The sequence below is a fragment of the Bos indicus genome, chromosome 8 (assembly GCF_029378745.1).
Source record: "Bos indicus isolate NIAB-ARS_2022 breed Sahiwal x Tharparkar chromosome 8, NIAB-ARS_B.indTharparkar_mat_pri_1.0, whole genome shotgun sequence".
Taxonomy (NCBI): Eukaryota; Metazoa; Chordata; class Mammalia; order Artiodactyla; family Bovidae; genus Bos; species Bos indicus.
This window is the reverse complement of record NC_091767.1, coordinates 102,993,031-103,006,409: the sequence shown is the minus strand read 5'-3', so window position 1 is coordinate 103,006,409 and position 13,379 is coordinate 102,993,031. Positions and strand designations below refer to the sequence as shown.

Genomic DNA, 13,379 nt, shown 5'->3' with positions numbered 1-13,379 from the left:
GCTAGGTGACCTTCTCACCCCGCCAGCTCTGTCCACTAGGCAATATGCCCTCCAGGTTTTCTAGAAGCCTTGCTTCCCAAATCATTACAGGGAGCAGATCCAACTTAGTAAGAGAATGGCTTCCAGCCCCCGGGGAACCCAAAACCCACAGACCCGAATGGGACCTGGATTTCTATGCCCAAACCAGTCCTGAATTGTGTACTCTGATTCAAAAAGACCCTAGAAGACTAAATAGATTGAAATTCTTTTGGCAATCAGAAAAACTGTCAGGGATGGTCTTTTAGATTTGTTATTGCTCATCTTGTTAGGTTTACTTTCTTCCAAAGTGTTTAATTAATGTTTAGGGGAATGGATAAGGAAAGTGGCAAGCATTTTAATTCCCTCCCCCAAATTACTAGTATCTCACTCTGTGCCTCTCTCAAGTTCCCATGACCCCTCCATTTTAACCACCCAGTTATGCTGATTCCTATACCACTACATCCAGAGAAGGCAGTGGCACCCCACTCCAGTACTCGTGCCTGGAAAATCCCATGGGCGGAGGAGCCTGGTGGGCTGCAGTCCATGGGGTCACTAAGAGTCGGACAAGACTGAGCAACTTCCCTTTCACTTTTCACTTTCACACACTGGAGAAGGAAATGGCAACCCACTCCAGTGTTCTTGCCTGGAGAATCCCAGGGATGGGGGAACCTGGTGGGCTGCTGTCTATGGGGTCGCACAGAGTCAGACACGACCAAAGTGACTTAGCAGCATACCACGACATCATCTTCCCTTCTCCATCCCAAACTCTTCAGTCTTGTCGTCCGTCCAATGAGCCAATGAAGCTGCCCTGTGACCTAACCCTCGAGAACAAGTTACTCGTTCTGTCTGGGGTGTTCAGGTTGCCTTAGATTGGTATGGTCCAAGAGAAACGGAATATAAGTCATTAGGTAATTTCAAATTTTCTAGTGGTCACGTGTAAAAAACTGAAAATAAAAGCAAGTGAAATGTTTAATATCTTATTTAACACAACATACAAAATACTATCATTTTAATCTTATTTTTAAAAATGATGACTGAGATCTTCTACAGTCATTTCTTATTTTTCCTACTGATTCTTTAAGATCTGGATCTAGAGAAGAGAAAAATGACAATTCAACAAAAATAAATAAATAAATAAAACAAACCCAGTGTGAATTTTTACACTTACAGCACATCTCAGTTCAGGTCAGCCACATTTCAACTGCTCAACAGCCACATGTGGCTGGTGGTTACCAGTACGTATTGGATGGCACAGACTTCAATCATCTCCACGAGCTTGTTAGCTCTAGACTCCTGTGATCCAAAAAGACGAGCCTCACAACAAATTCCACCTCAAGCTAGCAGCCCCAGGGAAGTTTCCCTTCCCTGAGGCCTCATTTTCAGGACAGTTTCAGTTTTACTTCAGATCAGTTTCATTTTCTGCTTTTCTAGCATATATTAAAAAAAAAAAAACCCACATAAATACACTGAAATTTTTATAGTTATTTTTTCCCCAGTTGATGAAATTTTTTTTTAAAGTCTCCAGCATCCAAAATGCCTTTAATTATTGTCTCTGGGTATTCCAAGGGCTCTGGTTATGTCCCCTCATCTCGCAAAACTCTGAGCCCAAACAAATTCTCGGCAAAATTTCACCAGATGAAAATTCCCATTCTCAATTCTCTTTAAGAATATTGGGGCTGGTGGGAATTTGACCAGAAGGCAGCTCAAAGCGGAATATGCAGATGACCCCACCCTTATCGAAGAAAGCAAAGAAAAACTAAAGAGCCACTTGATGAAAATAAAAGAGGAGAAGTGAAAAAGATGGCTTAAAACTCAACATTCAAAAAATGAAGATCTATCTTCGTTCAAAGTGATCATCCCATCACTTCATGGCAAACAGATGGGGAAACAATGGAGACAGGGACAGGCTGTATTTTCTTGGGCTCCAAAATCACTGTGGATGGTGACTGCAGCCATGGAATTAAAAAACGCTTGCTCCTTGGAAGAAAAGTTATGACAAACCTAGACAGCATATTAAAAAGTAGAGACATTACTTTGCCAACAAAGGTCCATCTAGTCAAATCTATGGTTTTTCCAGTAGTCATGTATGGATGGGAGAGCTGGAACATAAAGAAAGCTGAGCTCCGAATAACTGGTTGCTTTTGAACTGTATGTGTGAAGACCCTTGAGGGTCCCTTGGACTGCAAGGAGATCAAAGCAGTCAATCCTAAAGGAAATCAGTCCTGAATATTCATTGGAAGGACTGAAGCTGAAGCTGAAACTCCAATACTTTGGCCACCTGTGGCGAAGAACTGACTGATTAGAAAACACTCTGATGCTGGGAAAGATTGAAGACAGGAGGAGAAGGGGACAACTGAGGATGAGATGGTTGGATGGCATCACTGACTCGATGGACATGAGTTTGAGCAAGCTCTGGTAGTTGGTGATGGACAGGGAAGCCTGGCGTGGTGCAGTCCATGGGGTCACAAAGAGTCAGACATGACTGAGGGACTGAATTGAACTGAGAAGGGCTGGCCCCTCGGGCATACTGTCTTAGGCAATAATACATCCAGAAAAAGAGCCAAAACAGCTTCTGATTTTTAATGTTACCAGTAAACTGCAAGCCAGGGGCTTGCTGAGGGCCACTCGGACCTCCTCCACCTGTTAGGAGTCATTTCCACCCACGGGGGAGACATCAGATTTGGTTTCTCCCTGGATCCCCCTCCCCTCCACGAGCAGGACTGGCCCTGGGAATCAGAGGTTCCATCCCTAACACAGAACGTCACTTCACTAGAAAGCAAGTGTTCGTGTGGTTTCCACAGCATACTGGAGAGCGGAGCATCACCTGACTCCATTTTTTTCTCTTTAGCTTATATATGTGGGGAAGGAAATGGCAACCCACTCCAGCATTTTTGCCTGGGAAATCGCATGGACAGAGGTGCCTGGCGGGTTGCAAAGAGTCGGACACGACTGAGCGACTAAGCACAGCACAGCTTATATTTGAAGCCGCCTCCTGCTTCGTCAGCCAAAATATTTATATCATTTTTCTGTCGACTCAATACCATCCTCACCTTGGCCTCCCTCCTCTCCTTTTTAAGAAAAGAAAGGAGTTGTCGCCAATACGTTTCCCTGTTTATGAAGCACTTTTGAGTTCTGTTAACTCAAGGGATGCTTGCAGGAAGCCTGTGAGGGGTATACGAGTGGACTGTTCTGCCACGTAGCAGATCAACAGAGGTGCATCGGGGCACCCAGATGCCAGTGCCTTCCGGGTTGCAGCAGGTCACATACAAGGCTGAAATGGGAGGAGGCTGGCAACTGACTCAAACAGGAGAACACATACACTGCAAAGGCCTGAAAGTTCTGAATTTTTTAAATCTTAGGCTGGCAAATCAAATAAAATAAAACAAGATTTAAGGGGCCAATTCACCTTGCGTGCACCCATCTGTGACTCTGGGTTTGTACAATTTACCCAACAGGGCACTGATGATCAGGAATTGGCTCTAGCTATAAAAATTAACATGTAGAAAACAAAACAAAATAAACCATACACAGGGCTTCAGAGTTTAAAAAACATTTTCAAATATGCTACCTCACATCATTCCTGTGAAGGACTGTGTCCATCTCAGGTCCCAGATGCAGAAAATAAGATTCCCAGGAACGGCTGGTGTGTAAACAGCAAACCCAGGTGCTCATGTAGGAACCCCACCTGCCCGCCCCCCGCCAGCCACGTCATCTGTACAATACGAGTGAGCAAGCGGGCAACACCACCCAACCCAGTGGCCCAGCCACCACATCTTCCCTTTGAAACCTGATCACGCAGGGATCAGACAGAGAAGCAGGTCATCCAGCCCTGCTTTGATGACAACCCCAAGGGGATCTAATTATAACAGGGAAGGGAGGAGTCAAGACCCTCTCACAATTTCTCAAGACCAAATTAACTCTAATTCCTTTTGACAGAGTGTTTGTGCAAATAGTAGGAAAAGCACTGGTTGAGGAGTTAAGAAATCTGAGGTTTGAAGTGGCTCCGCCTATCCACTGAGGTTCTGGGCAAGTAATTCCACCTCTCTTCCCAGGTGGGTGCGTGTCCGTGTGCATGTCTACGTGTGTCTGTGTGTGTGTGTGTGCGTGTTAAGAAATCTGAGGCTTGAAGTGGCTCCGCCTATCCACTCAGGTTCTGGGCAAGTAACTCCACCTCTCCCCCCAGGCGTGTGTGCATGCGTGCGTGTGTGCCTAAATCAGAAATGACAAACTGGTTTCATATGGTAGCTTCATACTAAGAAGGACTCTAAGGCCACTGGCCAGGCTCCATGGAAAAGACTGCCATGACTGATTAGCAATGTCTGCCACAGGCTTAAAAATAGGGAGTGGTGGCATGTATATTACTTATTTACCATCCCTGGATTAGATGCACAAATAACACACTGCAAGTGAAAAGTAACTTTTTTCTCACACCCCTCGCAACTTTTCAGCAGAACCCTGTGCCACACTTGTTACTGCCTTCATCATCATCACTGTTATCATCACCACTTTACAGATGCAGAAAACCTGGACAAAGCTCACAATATGATTAAGGAGCAGAGCAGGGAGGGGAGCGGAGCCTTGCCCCCCAACTTCCATCTGTTTGTTCTACCCTTGGAAATGTCCAGCTGGTGTTGTTCTGCCACTGGCAGGACAGTTCGTCCACATGGCCATACAGAAGGGACCACCTGTTTCCAAGGCTTCACCTTCCTCCCACGGGCTGCTTCAGCCTTTCAGAAAAGGGACCAGAGCAAGACACAGAAGGAAAGTGAGGCTAATTCAGAGTTCCAGATGCTTCTTCCAAAGGCAAAGTTCCAGCCTCACTTATAGGTGGAGACGCCAAGCCCAGAGATAAGTGAGGTTAAAATAAAAGGGCAGAATTGGAAGTCCCTAATTGTCACAGTTCACCCACCAGGAACAGGACACTCTATATCCTCAATTCCAAGGTGCCTTAGACTGTCAGATACACCATCGATTTTATAATAGCTTTCTGAGACCAAAAAAAAAAAAAATAAGGGAGAAACAGTGCTGCAACAGAACACACACATCTACTGTAAAACACATCCCAATTTCAGAAATAAGAAAATGTGGGAACTTGACCATGGAGGAAATATGGGAGTCTGTGCTCACTTACTGAGCTGGGCTATACAGTGTTAACAATGACAGCACTTTCTAAAACTTATAGGGAAAAACAATTAAGCAAATAAACAGAATATTCTCAGTTATCCTCCATAAATTTTCCCTGAATCTTTAGCAGGTGCAAACGGGAATCTGACCAAAGGTGGGGTCTGGTTGAACATCAAATCACACATTAAGCTACTTCACATTTAAGGGGCCCGTGTATCTACAAATAATCCTCTGACATCCAATTCCAGGGCCTACGGCCAAGACCAGCTCCGGGAGTAAGGACAGGGAATTATCAAGTCCCCTCCACCCCAAGGCACTCCCCCTCTTCCACCTCCTTGGACATGCTGGGCCCCATTCTCAATACATGCAAATCTGGATCTCTCCATCTATTTTAAGGAAATGGTTCATACAACAGGAGAGAAAAGGGGTGGGGAACTTTTGAAAAATCTCCACAACATGCGAAGTCAAAGGAGCATTAGTCTCATCCAGGGAGCCCTCTCTGATTTATTATTATTATTTATTTATTATTATTCCCAGGGAGCCATGGGCTTTGGAGCCAGTCCTAAGAAATCTATTTATGGCTTCCTAACAAAATACAGGTGTTGACCAAATGGCCAAACCCAAATTGGTCACCTACTCTTCATTAGCCCCAAATCCAGATGATCTGAGCTCTTTCCAAAAAATAAGATTAAGTCATCAAACATTTATTGAGCTGCTGCTCTGTGCCAGACCCTAAACTGAATAACCCATGATCTCTGCCCTCAAGGAACTCGCAAGCTGGCTGGTGAGTCAGAAATGCGAACAACCAACTCCCATCTGTGAGTCCAGACTACCTGGAAAGTCCTGCAGGCTACAAAGGTCCAGGGGACTCCAGAGAAGAGAACATGCAGGTGGGTCTCAAGGGGGTCTGGTTTCTCATGGGACAGAGGAAAATGAGGGAAAGGTCATGAGAGACAGAAGGCCTGGTGTGAACAGACTCTCAAAGGTAGACAGTTTAGGGCTTCCCTGGTGATCCAGTGGTTAAGAACCTGCCTTGCAATGCAAGGGACACCAGTTCGATCTCTGGTCCAGGAGGATCCCACATGCAAAGGAGCAACTAAGCCAGAGTTACTGAGTCCACGTACCTGGAGCCCGTGCCCCACAGCAAGAGAAGCCACTTCAAGGAGAAGCCCACGCACCACAATTAGAGAGTAGCCCCACTCACCACAACTAGAGAAAACCCGAGTGCAGCAACGAAGACTCAGCACAGCCAGAAAATAAAATAAATCCTCAAAAAAAAAAGGTAGACGGTTCACCACGAATTAAGATTTATCCCTTTAAACAGTGTGCCACAGGCTTTGAAACAAACCCAGGAATATCTGGAGGCGCCAGAGCATCCTTGGAATGAAAGCACTGACAACGCTTTGGACAGGAAAGACATGTAGGGCCCAGGAGATGTCTCATCCTAGTCTGTTTTAACACAACACACAAAAAATGCACATTTTCTGTTGTTACTTAATTCTACCTATTAAAGATAAGTCAGCAAGTTTGCAGAACAACCGAAATTGCCGTCACTGGCATTCAACCTCCACAAATGGAGACCACTGGATCAAGAGATTACTAACATGTACTGACCACCTTCTAAGGAGTGGCTGGATAGAACACGTGAATTGCTTCATTTAATCATAAAACAACCTTTCAAGGTCAAGATTATTTCACCCCTTCTTCCAGATGCAGAAGTTGTGGTTCCAAAACCAAAGGAGACTTTTCCAAAGTAACACAAGGCTAACCACGCAATGAGGTTGGGTTTCAAACTCTGGTCTGGCTGACCTCACATCCACCTTTCCATTTCACCAATTGGGTGGCTGTTAGAAATTTTCTATGCTTCGTGTTTAAGGCCTCCCCTGGGGGGAATTTCCTGGTGGTTCCATGTTCAGTTCAGAAATGAATTGCACTGACTGATCATCTTTGCATCCAGATCTCCTCCCACCCCTCAGACCCCCAATCCTGGTCCTACGCACCTGCTGTCTTCTTCCATCTTCATCCTTTTCTCAAGAAATACTTTTTAAACCAACCTCCTAGGACAGACTCCTCCACTTCTCAACTTCAACGGCACACATACTGAGACACAATATCTTGGAGTTTCTAGCCATCATCTGTCCTTCCGTCTAAAGCATTCCGGCCTAACGTTGGCAGAAGACTGCTTTAGGGCAAATACAAGGGAGGCATGGACCACTTTGGCCAGAAGAGGCTATACGGATGAAACGCCTCAGTGCGTAGAGTTCAGAAAGGAAGTCCCACAAACAAAACCAAGGGCTTTCAAAGATGTGTTCTCACCTTCTGAGGCCACCCAGTAACAACAAAATGGAACACTGGTCTGGTTCTATGCTGTCCAATACAGAAGCCACTAGCCACACATGGCTACTAGCATGTGAAATGTGGCTAGTCAGAAAAGACTCAGTATCCCTCCAAAGAAAGAATGTAAACCTGCACATTAATAATTTCTATATTAATGAATACTGAAATGATAGCACTGTGGATATACTGTTACATAATCCATAGTATTAAAATTAATTTCATCTGTTTCTTCTTGGTTTTTCTAAAGCGTGACTAGAAAATTCTAAATGACATATGTGGCTCACATTTGTGACTTGAATTTTATTTCGATTGGACAGCACTGGCCTGACACATTTAAAAGATGAGAAGACCAAGACAGCAATTCTGGAGTTTTTTAGGAAGCGCATACACACAAAAACACAGACATTCACTCAGAGTCTGATAGGTATTTAAATATAGCACAGACATGAACTTTCTTAACTCCAAAAAAAGTCCTCTGGCAATGTGAAGTAAGTGAGGAATAAAAGTAACTGGGGCTGCTCTCCCAGTGACCAAGACTGGGATCCCACACTACTTATACAGTCTCCTTCCCAGCCAGAGGACCTGGCCAAGATGCCACTTCACTCTGGAAGGACAAGCTAACAGCACCTGCCCTTCCCGTCTCATCCAAGGCCAACAAGCTGGGGTACGTGCCTGACTGCCAGCTACGTGGTTGAGACTTCTTCACAGCTGGCCCTTCAGGTAAGCTCAACCAGAGAATAAAAAAAAAAAAATGTGACCCAGGACACTGATCCCAAAGGGTTCATGTGAAAGTCTACTGGGGTAATAAGAAAATGAAGTATAAGCAGCAATATGCGGGATTCCTGGAGCACATCATCGTCGATCATCTGGACCAGCAACTGTCAAATTCTTTTAACCATACCTCACAGTAGGACTTAATCGTGCACACCCATCAGCATATGTAAATAAAACTAGAGTTTCGTTAAGACAACACTTCCCTGGGATACATAGCTATGCCTCTGCTAGTGTGTGTTCCCCTGTATCCTACTCTGTTCTTTTTGTGTGTGTGCTGACTGTGATCCACTGAACTGATCTTACAACCCACTAATGAGTCGTGACTCACAACCTAGCCTGGGTATGGCGAGTACAGGCACACTCCCCATCCTGTGATGGGCACTGCTACGTGACCACTGCACCCCATCCTCCACAATGTCGGAGTCCGGATGTGACCTCAGAATCCTTCTCAACACAGAGATCCAGGTAGCTACAGCCCATCGCATGGAGTCAGAATCAGAGAAGAAAACGACTTATTAGGATCACTGCTCTGTTCCAAAGCTCTCATACGACAAACACAAAGACTGAGGGCTCAGAAGGAAAAAAGTGGTTTGTCCAAGATCATACAGCAAGACCGTGGGCAAACTAAGCCTCCTGTGTACCCACAAAGCCTCTTCACCTTCCATCACCAGGGAGGAGACGCAACTGACATGCAACATTACAAGAACACGGAAAAATTTCAAAATTTCACCGTGATCATGAAAAGTCTGCTTATACATCCAATGAAACACGCAAGGAAGTTCTTATCACCCTTCCAAGGAGACAACATGAGCCTTCTGAGGTCAGAGGAAGCAGTATGCCAACAGCTGAGTCAAAGGTGGAGGGGGAGAATGGTATCTGACAATGCAGGAGTTTTTAAACTGTTTCTCAAACAAAACAAACCATTGGTTGTTTATTTCCTAGGACCAGGGAGAGGTCACACTCATACTGACCAGCCATCTTTGTTGTTTTCCTTCTGCAACAGCAAGAGCCCTTGTTCAAGTTCACCTCTGTGCAGGGCTGAAAATATAAGCAAACCCTTTTTCTTAGCTTGGTCTGAAGTCAAGCAATAAAGCAAGCCCTTGAAATTTCAAACGTTATTAGAAAATTAAAAAAAAAAAAAAAAAAAAAAACTCCTTAGGCAGAAAAGCAAAGCATTAATAAGAGTCTCCTCTGTGAAACTGAGCATAAATGATCTTTCACCAAAATAACTCAGTCCATCATCAAATTACCACTCAAGTCCAATTTGCCAGATTTTTCGCCCAAGACCACAAAAGAGTTTGGTGAAAAGACATGGCCTAATAAAAATCAGCTGATATATATCCATTTCTGGTCACACTTCCATCCACCATAGGAGGTGAGAAAGGCAAGGCCCAGGTCACTGTCTCAATCCTGAGAGACGCCAATAGAAACAAAAGAAAACTGACCCCGCCCCCAACAGTACCATCATGCACCTCTATTTCCTTTAAAACAAACATGATCAGAATAACCAATTTAAAAAAAAAAAAAGAAAAAACAAGCCTACAGAACAGAGATGATTTTCCATTTCTAGTCAGGGGTTCCCTTTAAACTGTTAAACAACACAACAAAATTTCAAGAGAATGGAATGAAGGAATTTGAGTTGTGTGTCAGGAGATCCAGGGCACACAAAGGAACATGCTGCAATATTTTTATTCCTTGCACCAGAAATAACCTGTTATCAACAACCCTGAGTCTTTCTCAGATGCCCGGTAGGGGTGCCCACCCACCCCTCCCCAATGCAGGACACGGTTCTCCTCCCATCACCTGCTAAACTGGCTCTCCTGTCTCGTGAGACCTCCTGAGCCCTTGGAAATTATAAATTCTTTGGCTGTCCTCGGCATCGGCCTAAATAATTCAATAGAAAAAAAATTAATTACGCTACTTTAAAAAAAAAAAAAAAAAAAAGCTCATTCCAAATATGTCAGAATGTGGCCAGTCAGCCCTGAAGGATTTTGTTACTAAAAAAGTAAAAATCTCCCAAATGCAATGGCGGTGATGGGAAATGTCAAACCTCTGCACTGTCAAATATATTTCACAGAATTTGTATCCCCTTAGAAATGTGTATTTCCCCAAAACGGCGTTGGGAATTCATGGACCAGGGCCATCATTTCTTCCAAGACCAGCTGGTGGCTGGTGAAAGGGAACAGGATTTTCTGTCCTGGCCCTGTGTGACCCACCACCAGGTCCCATCCAAGAAACCACTCCTCAAATGCTAACATTTCCCCCTCCTTTTGGAGAGAAAAATTGGAACTTTCTGTTTTGATGCAAAATCCCCAGCAAGTTCAGATAGTAATTTATCACAAATAATCCTTCAACTTTGGGTAGGTACCTTATCTTCCTTTGTTAAATTTCAATTTGGCCAATATTTGTCTTCCCAAAAGAAAAAAAAAATTTTTTTTGGCTTCACCTTGACTTTTTTGAAGGCCAAAAACCATCAAATAATATGTGCACATATGCTTTCATGATCCAAAGACAAGTCTCTTTGGGTTTTGGCTTTTGTTTATATTTTGATTTTTTTCCCTTAAAAAAAAATTTAAAATTTGATGCTAGAATCAAGTTGAATTGGTGTTTTACCCCATTTTTTTCAGCAAAGTAAGTATTCCACTACAGAAGATGGATAAAAATCAGCATTTTCATCTCTTCTCTGTCCTTTCTTTTTTTATCTTTCCTTCCTAAGTCAGTAAAATTTGTGCTTTTGAAAAAAAAAAATTAGACCCCCCCAACTAAATGATCAAGCTTAATGGATTTTTCCCCCTTTGAAAGTAATCAAATTTGTGAAAAATACCAAATGTTAGTAAACTATCAACCCCACAGCACAATCAAAGAGGCCTGAAACCAAACTGGATATATATTTTTTAATAATAAAATTTTCAAATTGAAAGATTGAACAAGCACACAGAAAGGAAAATTTTCTTCTTACCAAGGATTCTTCAACCCTTGTCTTTACCAACTGATTCACTTGCATGTCATAAAAAATGAGCTTCTGTGAATCCACTGTTAGTTTTTTCATAATAATGTTAATTATGCATATCTTATTTTAATGGCGGTCTCTCCTACAAATCTGTGGACTACTCAATTTGTATAATGTAATGAATTTACATTTTTTTCCCACTGAATACTGCTCAGAAAAGGTTGCTGACATTTTCTGTATAAAACAACAACAAAAAAAGAAATGCCTAGACCTTTCAGCAAACAAAATCAGAAAACAGTCTTAATTATTCCATCAAAGCAAAAAACAAAAAAAAAATAACAACACACAACCCAACAAATGCAGGGAAAAAATGGATTTCACTCTAACTTTTCCAGTTTCTGCTTTTCTTTAGAACCTTGGGATTTAAACACAGTAAAATGTAAATGAAAAATTAAAAAAATAAGACCTACAATTTTTGGGTGTGTCCAAAGCCAACATTTTAGGCTCTATTTCTCTTTTAAATCCTTCCTTCTTGGAAATAGAAAAACTTTAAATATTGCCAAATGGCAAAATTAGTCTTTTTTGCCCACTGAGCTAAACAAGTTCCAAATTACAATGAAGTACAATTTCTAATTGCTTCAATAAAGCCAATTCTCCCAGTTTTTCCTAAACTCAACAATTTCCCTCCTTTCCTCATTCCAAATAGTTTTTTCTCAAACTAAAATGAGTTGGGCAGCCAAATCGACTTTGGTTTTAGAAGGCTTTTTGCCTTCTCCCCTTCAAAACCTGAATTCATTCAAATTCTAGCTTAATTTTCATTTACATATTATCTGGATTTGGCTTCAGAAATAAAAATTGTCTCTGTGCTCCTGGAAAGATCAAAGTGAAAATTGTCACCCTCAAAAAGAAAAAAAAAGAATCTCTGTCCTCTCCGCTGCCTTAGAGAGGAAACTTTTGAAAAAATAAGAAATAAAAAATATTTCTTTTCAATTTTAATTTCTTTTTTATTTACAAAATAGTATCCTCTAGGTGGCGTCGTTTTAATGGGAAAAAACTACCGTTTGAAGAAAAATTAGAAAAAAAATTGAGAAAAGGAAATATGGCCTAAAAAAAAAAAAAAGATTGTTGCAAAGATAGGAAGCCAGGGGGGAAAGACCTCCCGAGGGGTCATCGGGGACCCCGAGCGCACAGAGGGTCAGGGGGAAATTGTAAATTTAGAGGGGAGGGGGGAGATCTGGAAGGGGTTGCATTTTTGCAAAATGTGAATTGTCCAAACTGAAATGGCTGCTCTGTTCTCTCGCCGCTTTGTTTTCTGGGCTCCGGTCCGAGCCCGGGGCTGGAGGGGGCGCCGGGTGGGGGCCCGAAAAGACCCCCGCGTCACCCCCACCCTCCGCACACCCCGTTGCGCCCGGGGGGGCTCACCAGACCCCGACTCTCCCGTTTGCGCCCACAAAAAAGCCCGCAAACGTGCCCAGGCACTTTGCATTTTGCAAATCTTGCAATGAAGTGGCGCAGCGCCCCGGGCCCCGGCCCCCCGGGGTCCCCCGCGCGGTGCATGCCCCCGGCCCCCCGTCGTACCTGCGGAGCCGCCGCGCCGCCCGGCTGGTTCATGGGTCCGTGCGGGAGGAGGCGGCCCCGGCGCGTCCTGCTCCTCCCGGGCCGGGCTGCTGGTGCGCGCACAATGCCACCGCCGCCGCCGCCGCCGCCGCCGCCGCCGCCGCTCCCTCCTCCGCCCGCCCCGCTCAGGCCGGGGGGGCGGGGGCGCTGGGGGCGCGCGGGGGGGGGCGCCCGGCCCTCGCCCCCACCCCCGGCCCGCACCGGCCGCCGCCGCCGCCGCCGCCGCCGAGCCGCCCCTCTCGGGGCTGCGGCCGCCCCCCGCCGCCCTGCCCGCCCCCGGGCCGGCCTCGCCGTGCGGCCCGCGAGCTCCGGGCCTCGGCCTCGGCCTCCGCGCCACCGGCCTCCGCGCCGCACACAAAGCCGGCCGGCCCCCGGGCGCGCGGCTCCCGCCCGCCCGCCTGCCCCCGGGCCGAGGCGCACCCGCCCCCCAAACTTTCCCGCGCCGCGCCCCGCGCGCCCCGCGCCCCCCGTGCCCGCCCCTCAGAGCCTTCCTGCCCTGCCCCCGCTCCCCAGCCCCTCCGAGAGGTCATTTTCACGTTGGAAAAAAAGTTTGGGGAGC

At 45.1% G+C, this 13,379-nt stretch overlaps 1 protein-coding gene across 16 annotated transcripts in view; it reads right to left on the bottom strand.

Annotated features, from left to right (window-relative positions):
* ZNF618 (zinc finger protein 618) overlaps nucleotides 1–12,911 on the bottom strand; it is a 205,093-nt gene extending 192,182 nt beyond the window's left edge. For all 16 annotated transcript variants that reach the window (XM_070795336.1, XM_019966777.2, XM_019966780.2 and 13 more), the window contains exon 1: nucleotides 12,782–12,911. In XM_070795336.1, coding sequence (XP_070651437.1) covers nucleotides 12,782–12,814 — 33 coding nt within the window. In that variant the 5' untranslated portion in view covers nucleotides 12,815–12,911. The remainder of the gene's footprint in view (nucleotides 1–12,781) is intronic.
* Nucleotides 12,912–13,379: the final 468 nt, after the last annotated feature.